We start from the raw sequence: 24,742 nt of genomic DNA, 5'->3' as shown, positions 1-24,742 counted from the left end.
AGGTACAGACAAACAGGTGCACTCTGACAGTACATACAACAGGTGTACATTGATAGTACATACAAATAGGTACAAATTGACAATACATCAAATAGGTGCACACTGACAGTACATACAAATAGGTACACATTGATAGTACATACAAATAGGTGCACTCTAACAGTACATACAAACAAGTGCACTGACAGTACATACAAATAGGTACACATTGATAGTACATACAAATAGGTGCACTCTAACAGTACATACAAACAAGTGCACTGACAGTACATACAAATAGGTGCACACTGACAGTACATACAAATAGGTACACTCTGAGTGTGCATGTATACAAAGAGTTACGTATTGACAGCACACAGAAAGATGATTAAGAAACCAATTTCATTTTTGAAAATACACAATGGCATGAACTGCAGTGTTTCCCAGTGATGGCATACTTGAAAAGTATGCATACAAGAGTATGATGGTGTGAAGTGTTCACACAGTTCATGCCCTCATATTTTTCAAAAATGATTTTTTTTTTATATTTACATTCCACTTTCATTTCTCTCAGAATTCCCAACCATTGAAATTGACATAGTTCCTATGTTTGTCAAGATTCATACATTGTCCACAACTGCAACACATTCATTAGGAAATGACCGGTCGTGGTCGCTCAGTGGTAGATCATTCTCTTTGTAACCAGGAAATCATGAGTTTGAGCCCCACTTGTGCCATGGCCACATCAAACCTAATACGTTAATATAGGTAGTGATTGCTCCTTTGCCAAATATTCGGCATTGAGAAGTGAGAATCACGGGTCTTTCAGATATGACCTTAAAAACTTGTGTCAGGGCAGGCATTGGTATGCTAACGAACCCTCACTGTTACTGCCCTGAGCGCTAGGCATAGGTCTAGATTTGTACTTCACCTACAGCTGGTGACGTCTAAATAGGAGTGAAAGATTCTGGACTGGACATAAAAAACAATCAATCAATTATTAAGAAGATGCTATTATTATGATCATTACAATTTGTAAGATATTAAAGGCAAAAACATTGGAAATGTGAATAAATGTACATGTAAACAGTGTACATGTAAATCAAAAGCAGGCCTGGTTATAAATTGATCTTCATAAGAGAGGTCACGTAGATTTGTGAGGGTATATACATCAATCTGTAAGAACAACGATTTGTGGCAATCTAATTAAAACTACTTTTTTTTTATCCATCCACTTAGATCATTACACAGATTTCCCACTTAGATCATTACACATGAGAGATCTCCCACTTAAATCATTACACAGGAGAGATCTCCCACTTAAATCATTACACAGGAGAGATCTCCCACTCAAATCATTACACAGGAGAGATCTCCCACTCAAATCATTACACAGGTTGGAGAGATCTCCCACTTAGATCATTACACAGGAGAGATCTCCCACTTAGATCATTACACAGGAGAGATCTCCCACTTGAATCATTACACAGGAGAGATCTCCCACTCAAATCATTACACAGGAAAGATCTCCCACTTGAATCATTACACAGGAGAGATCTCCCACTTAGATCATTACACAGGAGATAATTCCCACTTACATGTAGATCATTACACAGGAGAGATATCTCCCACTTAAATCATTACACAGGAAAGATCTCCCACTTGAATCATTACACATGAGAGATCTCCCACTTAAATCATTACACAGGAAAGATCTCCCACTTGAATCATTACACAGGAGAGATCTCCCACTTAAATCATTACACAGGAGAGATCTCCCACTTAGATCATTACACAGGAACGATCTCCCACTTAAATCATTACACAGGAGAGATCTCCCACTTAAATCATTACACAGGAAAGATCTCCCACTTGAATCATTACACAGGAGAGATCTCCCACTTAAATCATTACACAGGAGAGATCTCCCACTTAGATCATTACACAGATCTTCCTTGTGTATTAATTTAACGAAACAGATCGCAGAATTCTGTTTGTAGGTTCGATGTTTTGATATTCTAATTATTATGATTGTAGGAATTATCAATTTCATCATCAGCTCCCAAACTGCATATTAGAAATATGATTTTTTAATGAAACTTTGAAATAATCTATGTTGAAATTGCATTATATGTTGTCATACAAGAAATTATGTTTCAGATTGTTCCTAGAGTGAAGAAGAGAAATGGCAGTAAGGAGGGCGCTGGAGTATTAGGTAAGGCCAATTCAACTTAATTAGTAGATTATCATCCAGGGTCACCAAAAAGTATGGGGCAGGTGGGAGGATTTTATTTTTTAATTTTTATTTTCTGAGAAAAATATTAAAGACAAACAAGTTTTTTTTCAACAGAAGTTCATCATTTAATGCCAGATGGACATCAATCTATGCTATTTTCATGGATGAATTCCAGGTTAGGCTTTAATTTCAAACAGAATGTACTTCGTAAACTTCTTCAAGATTTACGTCTGTAAGAACGCGAGAAATTAAGAAAACCATATAGATCTATTTTCTTTACCTGGCTCTTCATGTTGCTGTACTGGAAATGTAAACAAGAAGTGTAAATACGGCAGACAGACATGAAAATATTTTGGAAATCGCAAGTTTGGCAAAATAAAAAAAATCTGGGTGGGCCAATTTTTGAGGGAAGGGCAGGGATGATAATCTATCAATTAAGTTGAATTGGCCTAATACTTAGCACTGAAATAATGACTGTTTATAGACATAAACTGCCTTTATATTCGATGAAGTCAAATCTCATTATTTCAAACTCCATTGGGCTGAGAAAAACCTTTCAGATATTGGAGGGTTCGAGCTATTGAGGTTAAGATACATAAAGAAAATGTGGTTGGGACTTCCAACTCACTTTGACACATCCATGGTATTTGAGATAGCTTATTCTTACCTTTTTCCATGAGTTTTTGGTGTTAAATACTAGTTGTTGACCCAATAAGTATATGTTGGAACACCCCACCCCCGAAAAGAATTGCCAGGTATGCACCCCCTTGTTCAAAATTTCTAGATCAACACATTTAAGTAATATTGGCATTCAAGGAGCAGATCATGCACACAAGATAATGATAGAATGTACAGTAAAATCTGAATCACACAAGATAATGATAGAATACAGTAAAATCTGAATCACACAAGATAATTACAGAACGTACAGTAAAATCTAAATCACACAAGATAATGATAGAATGTACAGTAAAATCTGAATCACACAAGATAATGATAGAATGTACAGTAATATCTGAATTACACAAGATAATGATAGAATGTACAGTAAAATCTGAATCACACAAGATAATGATAGAATACAGTTAAATCTGAATCACACAAGATAATGATAGAATGTACAGTAAAATCTAAATCACACAAGATAATGATAGAATGTACAGTAAAATCTAAATCACACAAGATAATGATATAATGTACAGTTAAATCTGAATCACATGAGATAATGACAGAAGATACAATTAAATCTGAATCACACAAGATAATGATAGAATGTACAGTAATATCTGAATTACACAAGATAATGATAGAACGTACAGTAAAATCTGAATCACACAAGATAATTACAGAACATACAGTAAAATCTGAATCACACAAGATAATGATAGAACGTACAGTAAAATCTTAATCACACAAGATAATGATAGAATGTACAGTAAAATCTAAATCACACAAGATAATGATAGAATGTACAGTAAAATCTGAATCACACAAGATAATGATATAATGTACAGTTAAATCTGAATCACACAAGATAATGATATAATGTACAGTTAAATCTGAATCACATGAGATAATGACAGAAGATACAATTAAATCTGAATCACACAAGATAATGATAGAATGTACAGTAATATCTGAATTACACAAGATAATGATAGAATGTACAGTAAAATCTGAATCACACAAGATAATTACAGAACATACAGTAAAATCTGAATCACACAAGATAATGATAGAACGTACAGTAAAATCTTAATCACACAAGATAATGATAGAATGTACAGTAAAATCTGAATTACACAAGATAATGATAGAATGTACAGTAATATCTGAATTACACAAGATAATGATAGAAGATACAATTAAATCTGAATTACACAAGATAATGATAGAATGTACAGTAATATCTGAATTACACAAGATAATGATAGAATGTACAGTAATATCTGAATTACACAAGATAATGATAGAAGATACAATTAAATCTGAATCACACAAGATAATGATAGAATGTACAGTAATATCTGAATTACACAAGATAATGATAGAACGTACAGTAAAATCTGAATCACACAAGATAATGATAGAATGTACAGTAATATCTGAATTACACAAGATAATGATAGAACGTACAGTAAAATCTGAATCACACAAGATAATGATAGAATGTACAGTAATATCTGAATTACACAAGATAATGATAGAACGTACAGTAAAATCTGAATCACACAAGATAATTACAGAACGTACAGTAAAATCTGAATTGCACTTAAATTAGTAAATGTATGATTCATTTTCTTTGTGTGAAAAACAAGCAAAATTTATGCTTCAGATACTAATTTCTTTTTGAAGGTCTGCATTTAGAGGGTCCTTTCATCAGCAAGGAAAAGAAAGGTGCCCATGATGTGGATTTGATACAGACATTTAACAATGGCATATCGGATGTGACAAAGTGTTACGGAGAAGACCTTACCAATGTTGCTATAGTAACCCTGGCGCCTGAGCTGGATAAATCTTCGGAAATTATCAGAGCATTGGTTAACAGAGGAATTAAAGTTTCTGTTGGTGTGTGAAGAGAGAAGTTTATGTATTATGTTTCTGGTATTTGTCCACAATTTAAATGCTGTGTAATTATGAATATTTTGGGGAAAACATTTGTCAGTACATGTAGATGAGATTCATATTTGTGTAAGATAGCTTCAAAAGTAGAAATCCATGATGTATAATTATAACGTGATAATGATATAAGCGTGTGGTGCTGATTAGGTCAAACTGTAGTGACTCATGATGTATAATTAGAAAGTGATAATGATATATGCTTGTGGTGCTGATTTCAGGTCACTCTGTGGCGAATTTGATTCAGGGAGAAGAGGCGGTGAACTCTGGGGCGACATTTATCACACATTTATTTAATGCCATGCTTCCAGTAAGAACACTATACACACACATGCACGCATGAACACACTATGAATTAAAAAGTTCATTGTTATTAATAACATTTTATTATGCTCCTCGAAAGGGGTTGGGGGGGATTGGGGGGGGGGGGGGGGGGGGGGGGCATATAGTCCGTCCGTCCATCCGTGGTCATATTTCCTAAACCTGTCATCAGAAATTGATATCATTGATCACAAATATTCCATGAGACAAGGACTTTTGGACCTTAGTCTTTCAAGATTATTTTGGAAAGGTCAAGGTCACTCAGAACATAAAAGTTCCTTTTTTCCAAGAGTTTTTGATATAAAAGTTCCCATCTCCTAAATCTTTCATCAGAAGTTGATCATAATTGACCAAAAATGTTTCTTGAGACAGCGAATTTTGGACCAAGATCATTTTGGAAAGGTCAAGGTCACTTGGAATATATACCTTGTATAAGTAAAATGTTCTTTATTTCAACAGTTATTGATCAGGTAATGATCATATATCACACAAATAAGTTATAAGCAAATGGCTTTCAGACAAAGGTCATTCAAGGTCATTTTGTAAAGGTCAAGGTCACTCAGAACATATACCTCTTATATGAAAGAGAAAACCTTCATTTCAACAATATCTCCACAGTTACTGGTCATTTCCGAGTCCAGGTTTTTTAAGGTCTTGATTTCAAGGGCCTGGGCCTTTCCAATTGGGAAAAATGGTGACATTAGCTTGAAATTGGGAAAAATATTCTATGGATAAAAGAACTCAGCACTGTAGGGAGAAAATCAAACCAGTGCATTAAGGAATAATTGGACTCCTTCTGACTTACATTTTGGTCAAGGCTTACCTCATTTAAATAAGCAGGGGCCAAACAATTAGGTTTACTTGACAATTTTGAAGCAATAGTTGTAATCTGTGGGCCTGTGAAGGAGATTTATGAACAATAAGGCTACCCTGCTTTGATCCGTTTTCATTGTTTGGGAATTTTAAAGCAAAAATTGAGAAAAATATCTGCTTTTTAGCATTGGGAATGGGGCCTTATTTTGCACCCTTACAGACCCTAAAAAATCCCTGGAGTCATTCCTTATATGATGTAGTTCAATGGTAAGTTGTATTTCTGGGAGCATCCATGTCTTTGATTGACATTCTAGTTTGTACAGTGTTGGATTTCTTATTTCCTTAAAATTTGTTTTTAAGGTTGCTCATTACACTAAAATTTTATTTAGTGGCTCATTAAAACACCCCTTATGAGGTATGATTTCACCATCGAAAGAGTCATGGAAGGTCTCGAGTATTTTATATGATTTTTTTGTGATTTATCCGGGAATGATAAAAAAAAGTGCTTTGTTTGCAAATAAGATACTCTGGTGTCCAAATTTCGCTGTGATTTGATGCATAATATGAATATCTAAGAAAACATGCCTAAACGACTCAGATAAATGCTCTAATTTTTTAAATAAAAAAATATTTATGAAAATTGAAAATGTTATTTGCAAATATTTTCTAAATCTACCGATAAAATCTTTAAAAAACATGTAAATTAGAAAACAGATATACATGTATCAGCAACATATATTTCAAACAGAAATTGAAATGAAATGGTCAAAATTCAGAAATATTATGATTTTTCAAATTTGAATCAAGCCCGATCGGAATTATAAAAATGTAGTCATAGAGAACATTGTAATCAGAAAACTACATTCCCTTGTAAAATGGTTTACAAATTAAATGAATATATAAAGGAAAATTATTTATTGATGAAAAGTGCATACAATTAGCAGTAATTTCTATCAATTTTGATCGTTTGAATATAGTGATATACATGTATATCTGAAGCTTGCCATTTTGTTTCAATTTCCTTTAAAAAAATATTTCTTTGATATATCTCTTTTCTAACTGACATGCTTTTTGAAGATTTTATCCATAGATTTTAAAAACTATCTACAAATAACGTTTTCAAATTTCATAAATATTTTTTTCTAAAAAATTTGAACTATTATATCTGAGGCTTTTGGGTATGTGTTATTAGATATTCATATCATGTACCAAATCTCAGCAAAATTTAGACTCTAGAGTATCTTATTTGCAAAGATTAAAACACTTTTGTTATCATGGCGGGAAAAAATCACCAAAAAATTCATATAAAATACTTGAGACATTTTATCACTCTTTCGATGGTGAAATCATACTTCATAAGAGGTATTTTAATGAGCCATTAAATAAAACTTTGGTGTAATGAGCTACTTAAATGAGATATATATTTTCTTTTTTGCAACACTGAAATATGACCTCTCTTTCCTGTAATTAGTTTCACCACCGTGACCCTGGGTTGATTGGCTTGCTGACCAGTAAGAAAGTCCCTAGTAACATTCCCCTGTATGGCGTAATCTCAGACGGCATCCACACCCACCCGGCAGCTCTCAGGATTGCATACAGGTTCAGTATTTCAGTTTCTATCAAAATGCTGGCTTTTTTTCATATTGCTGTTTACATATATTGATATTGACAGAGTGTTCTTGAAATTTACCAGTCTGAAGGATTTGACTGGTTAAAATTTCATCGGATGATAAAGTAAACAGTACATTTCATTATTCGGACTGATAAAAATCTTCTGATACCACAGAAGAACTCTGTTGACATTAGTTTCTGATGCTAATTGTCTGCTATTCAGTAGTGTTTTTAGCTCTTCTGAGCCAAAGGCTCAAAGAGCTAATGCTATGGCCATTTGTGCGGTGTGCGTAAACTTTTTAGAAAAAGGGCTATAACTCAAGAACCCCTTGGCCAATTTTTTTCAAATTTGTTACAGGGTATCATTGGCCCAAGGGCTTTCATACTTACTAAATAAAGGGATGTGACCCTTTAACAAGGGGAGATAATCAGGAAAATACAAAAAAAAGTAGTGGTTGCTAAAAAATCTTCTTCTCAAGAACCACAGGGCAGATTATCACCAAACTTACACATAAGGATGAGGATATGTTGTAGATTAAAAATTGTTCGAGGCATTACTCTGGGGCAAAGGGCATGGTCTCAAGGTCACTTCAAAGTTGACCTAAATTTAATTTTTTTTTAAATTCCTTAAATCTTAGATATTTTAGTCATTATAAGGACTAGGATCATCAAATTTTGACAGTTGATGCATCTTAGGACCTTGTGTCAAGTTGTTTCAAAAGTAGGTCACGGTGACCTACTTTTTGAATTTTGCAGGTATTTATTTTAAAATTAATTTTGATGCATATCTTGGACACTTTGAAGCCTATGATCATCAAAACTTGTCAGTTGGTTGATCATGGGACCTAGAAATGCGTCAACTGAAAAATAGGTCACCGTGACCTACTTTCTGAATTTTATGGCTTATCATTTATAGATATATTTTAAGTTGTTATTTCAAATACCGAGAGGTTTAGAATCATCAAATCTTGTAAGTTGATGCATCTTGAGGCCTTGAAACATATTTATAAAAAAGTAGGTCACAGTGACCTACTTTTTGAATTTTGCAGCTATTCAAATTTCACATTTTCAATTTTAGATGCATATTTTGGGCACTGTAAAACCTAGGATCATCAAACTTTGTCAATTGATGCGTCTTCAGTCTTCGGTTTGTGTCGACCAAAAAGTAGGTCACCGTGACCTACTTTTGGTATTTGACAGCTAAATTACTATATTTCAGACACTATTTGATCTACAATCATCAAACTTTGTCAGTTGATGCATCTTGAGTCTTCGGAGTGTATCGACCAAAAAGTAGGTCACTGTGACCTACTTTTGGCATTTGACAGTTATATTTATATATTTCAGTCACTAATTGACCTACAATCATCAAACTTTGACAGTTGATGCATCTTGAGTCAATGGAGTGTGTCGACCAAAAAGTAGGTCACCTTGACCTACTTTTGGAATTTGACAGCTATATTTATATATTTCAAATACTATTTGACCTACAGTCATCAAACTTTGTCAGTTGATGGGTCTTGCATGTTCGAAGGGTTTCGACCAAAAAGTAGGTCAACTTGACCTACTTTTGGAATTGGACACCTATATTTATATATTTCAGATACTATTTGACCTACAGTCATCAAACTTTGTCAGTTGATGCGTCTTGCATGTTCAAAGGGTGTTGACCAAAAAGTAGGTCACCTTGACCTACTTTTGGAATTGGACGGCTATATTTATATATTTCAGATACTATTTGACCTACAGTCATCAAACTTTGTCAGTTGATGGGTCTTGCATGTTTGGAGTTCGCTGACCAGAAAGTAGGTCACCATGACCTACGATTGGAATTTGACAGCTATATTTCAATATTCAGATACTAATTGGCTTAAAATCATCAAACTTTGTCAGTTGATATTTCTTGGGTTCTCAAAATGTGTAAACCAAAAAGTAGGTCACATTGACCTACTTTTTTTGAATTCTTAGGATTTAACTAAAGATTTAGAATACTAAGAGGCTAAGAATAGAAATGGTGGGGTTGTACAATTTATCAGAAGAGCGATTCTAGGCCCTTGGGCCTCTTGTTTTTAAATTCGTTACTTCATATACACTGTATGAGTGTTTTGTCTCTTTCATGTTATCTGGACCAGTTTAAGTAGCTCATTGGTAGAGTATTCATTTCGTAAGTGGGAGGTCATGAGTTCAAGCCCTGCTCATGCCATGAAGGTGTCAAACCTAAGACATAAACATAGGTAGTGATTGCTCAGGACTTCGCCAAACGCTCGGCATTTAAAAGTGAGAATCATACTAGGTCTTTTGGATAAGACCTTAAAAATGGAGGTCCAGTGTCGTGGCAGGCATTTGTACATTAAAGAACCCTCACTACTGCGGCCCTGAGTGCTAAACATATCTGTAAATTTGTGGTGCTTTACCTTCAGGTAGTACTGTCTCAATATGAGTGAAAATGTTTTGAAGGGACATAAAACAAACAAACAGTCATGTCATCTCTACTCGTACAAGTCCAGACTAATTTAGTTTACATGTCCATTATCTGTTGAGACTGTTTTCTCAGTGTATCAGATTTATTACAAATTTTGGTGTCAGATTTTGAAAAGGAGATACATGTACAGCAGAGATAAAACAAAGGTATGTTTGAAATGTCAATATTACAGAGTGGACCCTGGAGGAATGGTCCTTGTCACGGATGCAATATCAGCCATGGGTCTTCCTGAGGGAGAACACAGGTTCGGGTCGCAGACAATGGAGATCAGAGGAAACAGAGCTGTCATCAAGGGAACTCAAACACTCTGTGGCAGGTAGGGTTAGGGTGGTGACAGGTAGGGTTAGGGTGGTGGCAGGTAGGGTTAGGGTGGTGACAGGTACAGTTAGGGTGGTGACAGGTAGGGTTAGGGTGGTGACAGGTAGGGTTAGGATGGTGACAGGTACAGTTAGGATGGTGACAGGTAGGGTTAGGGTGGTTGCAGGTAGGGTTAGGATGGTGACAGGTACAGTTAGGATGGTGACAGGTAGGGTTAGGGTGGTGACAGGTAGGGTTAGGATGGTGACAGGTACAGTTAGGATGGTGACAGGTAGGGTTAGGGTGGTGACAGGTACAGTTAGGATGGTGACAGGTAGGGTTAGGGTGGTGACAGGTAGGGTTAGGATGGTGACAGGTAGGGTTGGGGTGGTGACAGGTAGGGTTAGGGTGGTGACAGGTACAGTTAGGATGGTGACAGGTAGGGTTAGGGTGGTGACAGGTAGGGTTAGGATGGTGACAGGTAGGGTTAGGGTGGTGACAGGTAGGGTTAGGGTGGTGACAGGTAGGGTTGGGGTGGTGACAAGTACAGTTAGGGTGGTGACAGGTACAGTTAGGATGGTGACAGGTACAGTTAGGGTGGTGACAGGTAGGGTTAGGATGGTGACAGGTAGGGTTAGGGTGGTGACAGGTAGGGTTAGGGTGGTGACAGGTAGGGTTGGGGTGGTGACAAGTACAGTTAGGGTGGTGACAGGTAGGGTTGGGGTGGTGACAGGTACAGTTAGGGTGGTGACAGGTAGGGTTAGGGTGGTGACAGGTACAGTTAGGGTGGTGGCAGGTAGGGTTAGGGTGGTGACAGGTAGGGTTAGGGTGGTGACAGGTACAGTTAGGGTGGTGGCAGGTAGAGTTAAGGTGGTGACAAGTACAGTTAGGGTGGTGGCAAGTAGAGTTAAGGTGGTGACAGGTACAGTTAGGGTGGTGGCAGGTAGAGTTAAGGTGGTGATAGGTACAGTTAGGATGGTGACAGGTACAGTTAGGGTGGTGACAGGTACAGTTAAGGTGGTGACAGATAGGGTTAGGGTGTTTACAGGTATAGTTAGGGTGGTGACAGGTACAGCTAGGGTGGTGACATGTACAGTTAGGGTGGTGGCAGGTAGGGTTAGGGTGGTGGCAGGTACAGTTAAGGTGGTGACAGATAGGGTTAGGGTGTTGACATGTATTGTTAGGGTGGTGACAGGTACAGTTAGGGTGGTGACAGGTAGGGTTAGGATGGTGACAGGTAGGGTTAGGGTGGTGACAGGTACAGTTAGGGTGGTGACAGGTACAGTTAGGGTGGTGACAGGTAGGGTTAGGATGGTGACAGGTAGGGTTAGGGTGGTGACAGGTAGGGTTAGGATGGTGACAGGTAGGGTTAGGGTGGTGACAGGTAGGGTTAGGGTGGTGACAGGTAGGGTTAGGGTGGTGACAGGTACAGTTAGGGTGGTGACAGGTAGGGTTAGGGTGGTGACAGGTAGGGTTAGGGTGGTGACAGGTAGGGTTAGGGTGGTGGCAGGTACGGTTAGGGTGGTGACAGGTAGGGTTAGGGTAGTTAGGGTGGTGACAGGTAGGGTTAGGGTGGTGACAGGTAGGGTTAGGGTGGTGACAGGTAGAGTTAGGGTGGTGACAGGTAGGGTTAGGGTGGTGACAGGTAGGGTTAGGGTGGTGGCAGGTAGGGTTAGGATGGTGACAGGTAGGGTTAGGATGGTGACAGGTAGGGTTAGGGTGGTGACAGGTAGGGTTAGGGTGGTGACAGGTAGGGTTAGGGTGGTGACAGGTAGGGTTAGGGTAGTTAGGGTGGTGACAGGTACAGCTAGGGTGGTGACAGGTACAGTTAGGGTGGTGACAGGTAGAGTTAGGGTGGTGACAGGTAGAGTTAGGGTGGTGACAGGTACAGTTAGGGTGGTGACAGGTAGGGTTAGGGTGGTGACAGGTACAGTTAGGGTGGTGACAGGTACAGCTAGGGTGGTGACAGGTACAGTTAGGGTGGTGGCAAGTAGGGTTAGGGTGGTGACAGGTAGGGTTAGGGTGGTGACAGGTAGGGTTAGGGTAGTTAGGGTGGTGACAGGTACAGCTAGGGTGGTGACAGGTACAGTTAGGGTGGTGACAGGTAGAGTTAGGGTGGTGACAGGTAGGGTTAGGGTGGTGGCAGGTACGGTTAGGGTGGTGACAGGTAGGGTTAGGGTGGTGACAGGTAGGGTTAGGGTAGTTAGGGTGGTGACAGGTAGAGTTAGGGTGGTGACAGGTAGGGTTAGGGTGGTGACAGGTACAGTTAGGGTGGTGACAGGTAGGGTTAGGGTGGTGACAGGTACAGTTAGGGTGGTGACAGGTACAGCTAGGGTGGTGACAGGTACAGTTAGGGTGGTGACAGGTAGGGTTAGGGTGGTGACAGGTACAGTTAGGATGGTGACAGGTAGAGTTAGGGTGGTGGCAAGTAGGGTTAGGGTGGTGACAGGTACAGCTAGGGTGGTGACAGGTAGAGTTAGGGTGGTGACAGGTAGAGTTAGGGTGGTGACAGGTAGGGTTAGGGTGGTGACAGGTACAGTTAGGGTGGTGGCAAGTAGGGTTAGGGTGGTGACAGGTACAGCTAGGGTGGTGACAGGTACAGTTAGGGTGGTGACAGGTAGGGTTAGGGTGGTGACAGGTAGGGTTAGGCTAGTTAGGGTGGTGACAGGTACAGCTAGGGTGGTGACAGGTACAGTTAGGGTGGTGACAGGTAGAGTTAGGGTGGTGACAGGTAGGGTTAGGGTGGTGACAGGTAGGGTTAGGGTGGTGGCAGGTACGGTTAGGGTGGTGACAGGTAGGGTTAGGGTGGTGACAGGTAGGGTTAGGGTGGTGACAGGTAGGGTTAGGGTGGTGACAGGTAGGGTTAGGGTAGTTAGGGTGGTGACAGGTACAGTTAGGGTGGTGACAGGTACAGTTAGGGTGGTGACAGGTACAGTTAAGGTGGTGTTATTGTGATGGCAGGTACAGTTAGGGTGGTCAATTATTTTTGAAAAAGAAGTCCTTTATGGAAGCTGTTTTGAAGATCTCCATGGATATCTGACTCTCAAAAATATGCCTACACTGTATATGGAAATAATCTAATAGTTCAAAATACTGTTTTTAAACTTTTAAAGCAAAATGAGCTAAAGTGATTTTGGCTGCAGGGAAACTCAATAGTTAAAACTGTGCAATTATATACACAGAAGATAACAACTATGTTAATGTATAGAATTTTTTTTATAGCATAGCGACCATGGATATGTGTGTACAGCATCTGAGGAAATCAACAGGTACCATTTGTTAATATTTACATTACTTTGATATATCTAAAAACTGGAATTGTAGTTATTTCTTTATAAATGCATTGTAAACAGATAAATATACAGAAGTATGTCTGTCTTAACTGCTGGGAATTTCGACAGAAATGAAAGTAGAATGTAAATATAAGAAACAACATCATTTTTGGAAATACACGAGGCTATACATACTGAAATACTGCACGCCGGCTTTTCTTAAAGTGATAATGCACCTCATGAAGGATGCTGATGAGAAGTGTCACAGTTCATACTCTCATGTATTTTTAAAAATGAAATAATAATACCATATTTATATAGCACCCTTTTCATACACTATGTACGCTCAAAGGTGCTTTACAATGCATATATACCTTACAACAGAATGTTATACACATAATACATAGAAAATAAATAAAACATTAAAAGCTGTACCTATCCTCACTGTACATATAAAACATGAAAACACAAGATACCATAAATATGCTAGATAAGAATAAACATCAGTTTCAGGGCGTATTAAAATAATAATAATAATGAAATACACACATGCACACACAGCATATAATGTCTCATGTATAATACATTAAAACATTCAATTCCCTTTTTCTTTTTTTTTTATAAAACATCACAAAATGGTACTCGAAAGCTAAGACACACAGTCTTTAGTTTTCACAGTTTTTCACAGAATCTAACCTACACGAATGACTGATATGATAGAAACTAGTCCTGGAAAACTTGATGGAAAAATGTGTTTTCAGTGACTTCTTGAATGCACACAGTGTTCTACAGTCCCTTACATGTTCTGGAAGGGCATTCCACAGTTTTGGAACTATTGTTCTGAAACACCGATCTCCGTATGTTACGGTTCGACTTTTTGGAATAACTAAAGTGACTGATTGTTTTATAGACCTAAGATTTCGGGTAGGCTTATATACCTCTAGTAATTGTTTGATATAAGTTGGGCACTCATCATGTAAGGCTTTGTAAGTATAAGTAAGTATCTTATATTGTGTCCTATACTGCACAGGTAACTAGTGTAGTTCTCTTAGTATTGGAGTGATATGGTTGTAACGAGAGGTCCTGGATATGAGACGTGTAGCAGTGTTCTGAATATGTTGGAGCTTGCTCAGGACTTTCTTTGGAACACCAACCAGGAGAGCGTTACAGTAATCTAACCTTGATGTAACTTGGGAGTTCAGAAGAGATTTAGTTGCTTCTGTTGTTAAATATTTTCTGATGTGGCCTATTTGCCACAACTGTGCATAACAAGATCTGCTGACAGAGTTCACTTGTTTCTCCATATCCATCTTGGAGTCAAACATGACACCAAGATTTCGAACGCAGGTTGAAAGTCACCTACTGTTACTGAAATGTTTCTAATGAGGTTTGCATTACGATCAGATGCAAACACAATGACCTCAGTCTTATCTGTGTTGAGTTTCAACATATTGCCATGCATCCAAAACACGATGTCATATAGACAAACCTCAATACGATGTAATGTATCTGCCTGTGTAGCTATGCCCCTAGGTTTAAAAGACAGATAAAGCTGAGAGTCATCAGCGTAAAAATGGTGATCAAGTCCATATAGATTTCTTAATTACTCTTCAAGTTAGGACACATGATTCTGATGACTGAAATCTTGTCATGTGTTGGGAAATACCTGTTATTGTGATGTCTTTGGCTATAAATCTCCTTCATGCTTGGGAGATACCACTATCAAAGATTAGGTCAAGGTCACAGGCAGGAAATAACACTATCACAAGATAATGTCAAGGTCACAGGCAAAAAGTAGTACTATCAGAAAATTATGTCAAGGTCACAGACAGGTAAATAATTGTGATGGCTTCTGCTGCAGTAAAATATGACTCTGTTGCAGACTTACTAGTATATTGAGAGAAATAGCATATTAGGTTATGTGGTTTTTGAAAATAACACATATTTATCTATCTATCCTTATCTATCTATCTACCTACTGTACCTACTTACCAACCTATACCTATCTTACTATCTGAATTAAAAGATGTAAATTTTACAAAAAATACAGTTTAAAAGCTGTTTTCTAAATGTATGCAAGACTGCAAATAAAACTTTGACCTGGTTTATCATTTTACACACAGTTTTGAACTCAAGAAATTGAATGTAAGGGTCTGAATATGGCTTTTAAGTCCTATGGCAGGCCGGGTGCAAGTGACAAAGGGATATAAACCTATCAGACCTGATAACTTACCGGTATGATGATTCCCTCCTAAAGAGGCAATAATTTTAAAAATACTATTATCTAAATTCCATTATAATATTTTTTGAATAGATAATCTGGTAGAACATTCAATTTGGTTTTGGTCTCTCTCTACTTGTATGCAACTTGATCTTGGTCATAACTTTTATAATATACATGATTGTAATAATGATTCTCAATAGGTGAACTGATAGGTCAAGGTTAAAACATGTTAAAGGTAATTCACCTACTGGAATTCAAGGCTAACTTACCCACACTCATAGACATAAGCTGATGCATAGATAGTGTATATCATATCACATACAGGATTTAGTCGTTGTTAACTTGAATTTCTGTACAATTGTTACAGGACTACATGGACAACAGATATTTACATAGTTAAACACCAATATATTCAGACTCGAAATCGTTTTTGTTTTAAAGTCTCCACAAAGTGGGGCGCGGATCGGACCAGAAACGCTTGGCTTGCGAAGATGAACTCATTGACAAATAGTTTATCAATAAATCAAATATGGAATATCATGATGAATGAGACATGTTCTAGAGAAATTTTTGTGGTTTGTGTAATATGTCGGTGTGTTTCTGACAGCTTGTGGTACAGTGAAGGCCCTGGAAGCAGCCACTCTCCACCCCGCCCAACTTCTCGGAATCACAGACAGGAAAGGAACTCTGGACTTTGGCTCCGATGCCGACTTCATTCTTCTAGACGATGATCTCAGAGTGTTGTGTACTTACATCGCTGGTGACTGTGTGTGGAGAAGACAAAAGTCCCAGTAATACAGCTAACTTTGACTAAGTCAGGAATTGATTGGACTAACTTTGACTAAGTCAGGAATTGAATAACTATGATTAGTCATGAATTGACTTGACTAACTTTGTCTAAGTCCGGAATTGACCAGATTTGGCCAAGTCAGGAATTGACTGAACTAACTTTGACTAAGTCAGGAATTGACTTGACTAACTTTGGCTAAGTCAGATTCCACTGGACTAACTTTGGCTAAATCAGCAACTGATTTGATTAACTTTGGCAAAGTCAGGAATTGATTTGACTAACTTTGGCTACAGGAATTGCTTGACCAATTTTTGCTAAGTCAGGAATTAACTTGACTAACTTTGACTAAGTTAGAAATTTACTTAAGTAACATTGACTAAGTTAGGAATTGACTGGACTAATTTTGACTAAGTCAGGAATTGACTTGACTAAATTTGACGAAGTCAAAATTGACTTGACTAATTTTGGCTTAGTCAGGGATTCACTTGAATAACTTTGACTAAGTAAGGAATTGGACTAAATTTGGCTAAGTCAGGAATTGACTTGACTAACTGTGACTAAGTCAGGAATTGAGTTGACTAATTTTGGCTTAGTCAGGAATTGACTTGAATAACTTTGACCAAGTGAGGAATTGACTTGAATAACTTTGACTAAGTGAGGAATTGACTGGACTAACTTTGTCTAAGTCAGGAATTGACTGGACTAACTTTGGCTAAGTCAGCAATTGATTTGATTAACTTTGGCAAAGTCAGCAATTGATTTGACTAAATTTGGCTAAGTCAGGAATTGACTTGACAAACTTTGACTTAGTCAGGAATTGACTTAAGTAACAGTGACCAAGTCAGGAATTAACTTTACTAACTTTGGCTAAGTCAGGAATTGACTTGACTAACTTTGACTAAGTCAGGAATTGATTTAACTAATTTGGCTAACCCTGGAATTAAATTGTATAATTTTGGCTAAGTCAGGAATTAACTTGACTAACTTTGATTAGGTCAGAAATTTACTTAAGTAACATTGACTAAGTCAGGAATTGACTGGACTAACATTGACTAAGTCAGGAATACTTGACTAATTTTGGCTTAGTCAGGAACTCACTTGAATAACTTTGACTAAATCAGGAATTAGACTAAATTTGGCTAAGTCAGGAATTGACTTGACTAACTTTGACTAAGTCAGGAATTGACTTGACTAATTTTGGCTTAGTTATGAATTCACTTGAATAACTTTGACTAAGTGAGGAATTGACTGGACTAAATTTAGCTAAGTCAGAAATTGACTTGACTAACTTTGACTAAGTCAGGAATTGACTGGATTAATTTTGACTAAGTGTAGTCAAGAAGAAACAGCTGTATGTACATGTACCTTTATTTAAATCTTAGCTTGTGATATACACTGCCCAATACGCACATGTACATACACACTGCCCAATACACACATGTACATACACACTGCCCAATACACACATGTACATACACACTGCCCAATACGCACATGTACATACACACTGCCCAATACACACATGTACATACACACTGCCCAATACACACATGTACATACACACTGCCCAATACACACATGTACATACACACTGCCCAATACACACATGTACATACACACTGCCCAATACACACATGTACATACACACTGCCCAATACACACATTTACATACACACTACCCAATAAACACATGTATTTTGATAATTTCTTGTATAATTAGAAATATTATTCATTTAGTATACTGTTGGTGCTTGGATTAGAGTGGCAGTTGAAGTTGCTTTGAAAATCAATAGTTTGGTTCACACTAGCTGACATACACAGGTAATCACAGGTAAATCTGTTTCTTTATTAAATGTGTTAAAACTAGCAATTGTTGTATATTTCTGGTATATGTTTAATTGATATTTAAAACATTCGAATTAAAGTGTACTGTAATGAGAATGACAAGTGTGATGGAGGAATGGTTGTTTTAAATTGTCCTGATAATTCAGTATGATATTGGGTATTAATCAGGTTTCACTGTAAGTTGCTACATGTATTTGCTATGTGCATTCCATTTAAACTCACATTAGTTAATTATTCTTTATGAAAATAAAACATTAATGGGAAAGAAATGTACATGTATATTTTTTTTTTATTATCAAAAATCATATGCATTTAAATTGTGTACTGCAAATTATGTATAGTTATGTTTTCAGACAATTAGCCATAGAAGATTATATGAATATTTATGTCTTCTGACAGCAAGCTCTTACAGAAGATTATATGAATATTTAAAATGTATGTCTTCTGACAATAAGTATATGTATGTACAGAAGGATGTATGAATATTAATGTCTTCGGACAGCAATCCCATAGAGAAGGTTGTGGGAATATTTATGTCTTCTGACTGTAAGCCCATACAGATGGATATATGAATATTTATGTCTTCTGACAGTAAGTATGTACAGATGGATATATGAATATTCATGTCTTCTGACAGTAAACCCACACAGATGGTTGTATGAGTATTTATGTCTTCTGACTGCAAGCCCATACAGATGGATATATGAATATTCATACATAATTATGTATCTTCTGACAGTAAGCCCATACAGAAGGTTATTTGAATATTTAAAATTCTTTTTCTTGATTCCTGAGCATTAAACAAACTGAATTCATGGTAAAGATGGTGGGAGAAGCTTTAACCAAAATTGTGACATTCATGGCACCTGGGTCTGGGGTTCTAGTGCTAGGACAGGGCTTTAGGACTCGTATAACAAATAAAAGGATTTCTCTAAAAAAAAATCTTGTTGACTCCTGGACAGCAAACACATTACTAATGAAGAGAAATGCCTCTACCAAAATTGTATATGCTATCATAAAGTGCTGGTCTCCTGGACATCAAACAACCAACACTTGGTACAGAGTAGCAATCAGAGAATTCCCTCCCAAAAGTCATACAATTTATGGCACCTATATCGAGGTTCTGGCGACTAGGGTGGGGCTTCGCATAGTGAAAATGGGTTACTATTTCTTTCAACAATCTTCTTTTAGACTCCTGGAATTGAAACAACCAAATTGAGTACATGCTATTGACAAGGACTGATGTCCTTACCAAAACTGTAAAATTCATAGTCCCTGGATTACATGTACTAGTACATGTATGTAAATGTGTTATTTCTTCAAAGGTGTTCTCTTGAGCAGCTAACAAGCAGACTCTGAACATAGTAGTAATGAGGAGAGAAGCCTTTTATAAAAGGATTAAGTTGTACGTTGTAATGCAGCCATCTATTCGGAAAGATGGCAATTTCAGACTATTCAATATCTGAATGTCAAGTGCAGCAATATTTTAATCTAATCAAAATCAGATATTAACGGTATCGCATCTATAACATCTAATCGAAATCAGATATCAACGGTAACGCATCCAAAACATTTAATTTTGATTGGAATGTGTAACATGAGTTCAGGATTAGGGGAGGTGACAAACCCGAGTTTTCAGTAAATATTAAAACAGCTTGCAATTAACTTTAAATCTGTCTGATATTTCATAATACAGGCAACTGCATAATATCCGGCTTAGACTTCAAGTGGGTAAGATATATTTAATAATCTGAATTCACTGCATTATCTAACACGTGCATAATTATTTTTTACCCATTAGAGATAACAAATTTGATGGGGGCTTTGGCTATTGATCTCGAGTACCCATTGGGAATTGACCCCGGAGTGTGGTCACAGACTTTCCGATCCCCGGGATAGTCCTGATACATTTACTGGTGATTAGAAACCCTGCAGGACTTGAACAAGCAATGCAATGAGTGGGGAAATGAATGTCATTTTGCTAAATCTGTACCACGTAATCGTACTTGCAGTAATTTCGTGCATGTGGTACTAAAATCTGAATAAATTACAATTAACTAACGATTCTGTTTTCAACTGAAAATAACAATGAGATGTGAATACGTGTTGACATTTTTCAGAATGTTACATTAGTAAGTGGTTTTACAACTTAAAAAAAAAACCACGAAACGCATCTGTTTCTGATTATTTCCAGCTGTTGCTTGGTGACTGACATAATGATCGAATCGTAATTTAGTTTTCATACGCAGAGAAATTTCACAGAGTAATTAACCTAGCCATTTGTATGTGTGGACATGACATACATTGTAACAGTTTCTACATTTCGTGGTATTAGTACACGTAAATGATTAGGTACAAAATGATCATTTTAAATACTACCCGAGGCGCAGTAGAATCACGAGTCCTAGCTACTTCTACACCGGAAACAGAGTCGTTGTATATTTATTTACATTTTCTTTCTTTGGACACAATACCCGAAGTCTCTCATCAAAAATGGCGGAGATCTCGCATAGTCACATCTTGGTTTCAGGTTCTACATCGTTAATTTCTCATTTAATTTAAAACATTCCATTATCACCTGCATATGGTGTTATGCCCCATAACTATTTCTCTATGCGAGAGCATGTTCTGCGTATGATTAATTTTTTAATCAAGACAGGCTATAGTATAGTATATTGACAGTTTAAGTTGCCTGTTACAAGGGTTCAAACAGTCTCCTTCTAAGTTAGCATTTTGCAAGTTCTATGATCGTTATAACGATCTAATTTACAACTACAACCAGTCATTACGATGAATATTGTCGGACATGTTTCATACCAATCGCTAGGTGTGTCTATGAATTAGTTGATCACCCCGTTTACCTGATGCGGATATAGGGTTCGCTCCTGACAACATTTTAGATTCATGCCTATACAGTCTGTAATTTGGCACGCCGATTTCGCAAAAAATAAGAAATTTGTAGACCTAGGTTTATCAGGCCTAAAGTATTGTTTACAGAACATTAAATAGTTTAAATCTATAGTGGAACTTTGACTTTATTGATGGAAACTTTTTTTTTTATCAAATACAAACGTTTATCAAATTAAGTGAACGTGGTCTGATAAAAAATATATCAATAATATGTGGAAAAAATTATTATGTAAAACCCTGTTTTCACATTGATTTTATCTGAATTTATGATCGACAAAACGTGTGAATGATTTAAAAAAAAAAAACCTATTTAATTTATGGACTTGATGATACATCGTGGAGATATGAAGTACTTTAAGCTTATCTCATTATTAAACTACAGGGACATTTAGCTTTGTGCTCTTGCATTACTACTATAACTCCCATTGATCTATACTTAAACGGTATCTTCAATGCTTATCAATATCAAAGTAATGGCCACATGTGCGAAGAAATCGCAAGGGTGGGAATATTTTGATTTTCAAAAATAAAAAAGGCGAGTCAGATGTTTTTAACACCTGCAAACTATGCAACAAAGAGTGTATGTATGCAATAGGATCGCAGTACAGCTCAGTGGTAGAGTGTTCAATTCGTGACCAGAAGGTCGTGCGTTCGAGCCCCACGCAAACCTGAGACAAAAACTTGGATGTTGATTACTCCTTTACAACACCTTCGGTATTTAGAAGTGAAATTAAGTCACATGTTTTGGACATGACCTTAAAAACGGAGGTCCCGTGTCACAGCAGGCGTTGGTACGTTTAAGAACCTTTACTGCTACGACCATAAAAACCATGTTTAAGTCTAGCTTTGCAGTGTCTCACCTACAGCTTATAGTTGACTACGTATAAAGGCTCTTGAAAATGTCATGTACATGTTGCCTGTTGTATTGTACATAATGACGTCTTTAAATAAATTTTACTTATTGCTATGTTGTTGAATAAAATGTACTAGAACTTGATGTTTGCATTTGTACAGAAAAAAAATTACTTTACGGTCCTCAGTATTCTTGAATTCCTTATTATAAGTTATTTAATTTTATCACACAAAATAAAACCGAACCGATACCCCCCCCCCAAAAAAACCAACAAACAAAAGGGGAAAAAACCAAGCAAACCGAAATTTTGTTTCCCGAACCGAAAAATATCGTGACTGCGCTAGTGACACCACAATGTAGAAATACACTCGGGTCGCCCATTTAGATGTAGGGTACCGGAATCTGACGAAGTTTGCCGAATGTGTAGACGTAATAGAGATAATTCTCTACCCAGAGTTCCGTGCGATACTCGTAAGTGTAAACTGGTTCCCCGCTGATTGATGCTACCCGCAAACTCCCCGTCGAGGCCTCATTACGTCACCTACGAATAGACCTCTCCTATGTGACGCAGCACAATATACAGATTTGTATATTGTGAGTCCGCGATTATCACACAGGCAAATAACACTAAAGAAGTAGTTCGCAGTTAAAAGTTTGAAGATATTGATATTAAGAACATTAATATATAAAAGTGTGGATTTTATTTTAAACATAAAATGATCAAAAGATCATTAAAAAGTAGGGAGACTCTGTTCAAATTATTGTGTAAAGTAATGAACTTGATGTTTACGTTCTTGTTTTGAAAGTTGTTTACGTTTGACGTTATGTTTTTTCGTCATTCTACAGTGACGTCACAGTATACGCGGCCTAAGAAATCGCTATCCCATAATGCCTAATAATAATAATAATAATAATAAATTCTTTTATTTAGACAGGGTAGCACAATTAGTACAAATGACTAGTTTACATTGTGGTCCTGTATAAAACATATTCACAGACAGATAAATGAGAGAATAGAAAAATAGATAACATAATAATATATATATATATATATATATATATATATATATATATATATATATATACATAAAATACACACACGATATCACTGGGGGGAAAATAAACATATACATCATATCTATATATTACTTATTTGAGAAATAATGCCGCAAATATGCTGATTTAAAAGATGTAATAGAACCACAGCTTCTGACAGACTCGGGCAACTGATTCCATAAAATTGTGGAGGATACCTTAAAAGACCGTTTATAATATTCAGTTCGAACTTTTGGTAAATATAAAATGCCACTATCGCTACTTCTTGTTGTTCTGGAACTATCTTGGCTGACAAAACTAAAAACGTTCATATATTCTGGTGTCATGTTATTAAGAACCTTAAAAGCAAGCACTAGTTTTCTATATACAAATTAAAGTAAGTGGAAGAGTTTGGTTTGTGAGCAAACGAACTCTGGTGGAAGTTTGATGCTACCCGTAGAGAAGCAAGATCAACAGGGAACCAGTTTACGTAAGTGAAACAATCGGAATTCCTCGAATGTCTCGCGCACTCGAGTGCGCGAGACATTCGAGGAGTTCCGATTGGTAAGAGAAGCTTGCGTTAGCCTTAGTACGTAAGTCCTCGAGCTCGCGCTTCACACTTCACCGCATATCGAGGCCTTAGTAGTGCAGTAAGCTGTGACGTCATAGCTAAGCTTGCGTAACACGCCCTTTGGTGAGAGAATAAATAGAGATTAGTTGGCTATGACGTCATAGTAAAGATGATAACTACTCTTATGATGCTGAGCTTCTGACAAACCATATTTCGATCAAGTCCTAGAGGAACGTTTATTATTAATTAATGGAAACGACTGGGTGAGTATACTTTTAAAGGAAGTTTAGTTCAGCTTCTGAAAAAAATATGAAATGATATGCGAGGTACGAGCTGCGCGAGAAGCTCCGAGTGTGAAAATTATGCCGGTGTGATCATGTGAAGAGGTTCAAGGTTCATGTAAATCATCTAACTAGCTTATAAGTACTGAAAGAGAAGTCTTATATTTACCTTTTGTGTTGTATTTACCTTGTTATAAACAATGTTATATCGTAATGTTGAATTCGCTTTGTTGTGTTATTTATCATTTGAAAAATAACAAGAATCACATTTCAAAGTTTTCCATTGTATCGTTATATTCAATAACGTTGACAATATCGCGTTTTTGTCGTGACGTACCACTCGGAAATCCTCGCCTGGCTCGTGTCTCACCCACCCATAACTCAATCGTATTTACTCGGCTATTTCCGTAACCTTCTTTCTTGTTACGAAAAATGACGAACGTGATCCGATTGACCCTGTCCAATCACACTCCTCTCCTTTATATTAAAGTAGCGGACAGTATAGAATTGAGAGAACTTCTTACTGCCTGGCTAGTGAGCTAGCTTTTCTAGTGATGTGGTAGAGTTTCTCTCTTGATTACGCAACTTAAGCAACGGCAAACG

At 37.0% G+C, this 24,742-nt stretch overlaps 1 protein-coding gene across 4 annotated transcripts in view; it reads left to right on the top strand.

Annotated features, from left to right (window-relative positions):
* The window catches only part of LOC125680307 (N-acetylglucosamine-6-phosphate deacetylase-like), a 29,717-nt gene extending 8,028 nt beyond the window's left edge, over positions 1 to 21,689 (top strand). For 3 of the 4 annotated variants that reach the window (XM_048919780.2, XM_048919781.2, XM_048919779.2), the window contains exons 4-11: positions 2,140 to 2,194; positions 4,571 to 4,783; positions 5,056 to 5,144; positions 7,440 to 7,567; positions 10,234 to 10,377; positions 13,581 to 13,627; positions 16,462 to 16,645; positions 18,382 to 18,760. In XM_048919780.2, coding sequence (XP_048775737.1) covers positions 2,140 to 2,194; positions 4,571 to 4,783; positions 5,056 to 5,144; positions 7,440 to 7,567; positions 10,234 to 10,377; positions 13,581 to 13,627; positions 16,462 to 16,645; positions 18,382 to 18,427 — 906 coding nt within the window. In that variant the 3' untranslated portion in view covers positions 18,428 to 18,760. Of the gene's footprint in view, positions 1 to 2,139; positions 2,195 to 4,570; positions 4,784 to 5,055; positions 5,145 to 7,439; positions 7,568 to 10,233; positions 10,378 to 13,580; positions 13,628 to 16,461; positions 16,646 to 18,381; positions 18,761 to 20,290 lie in introns of those variants that run through there. The other variant, XM_048919778.2, reaches the window with a different exon arrangement.
* The last annotated feature ends 3,053 nt before the right edge of the window (positions 21,690 to 24,742 follow it).

Source organism: Ostrea edulis, chromosome 2 (assembly GCF_947568905.1).
Source record: "Ostrea edulis chromosome 2, xbOstEdul1.1, whole genome shotgun sequence".
NCBI lineage: Eukaryota > Metazoa > Mollusca > Bivalvia > Ostreida > Ostreidae > Ostrea > Ostrea edulis.
Note: the sequence above shows the minus strand (reverse complement) of the source record. Positions and strands in the feature narration are given on the sequence as shown.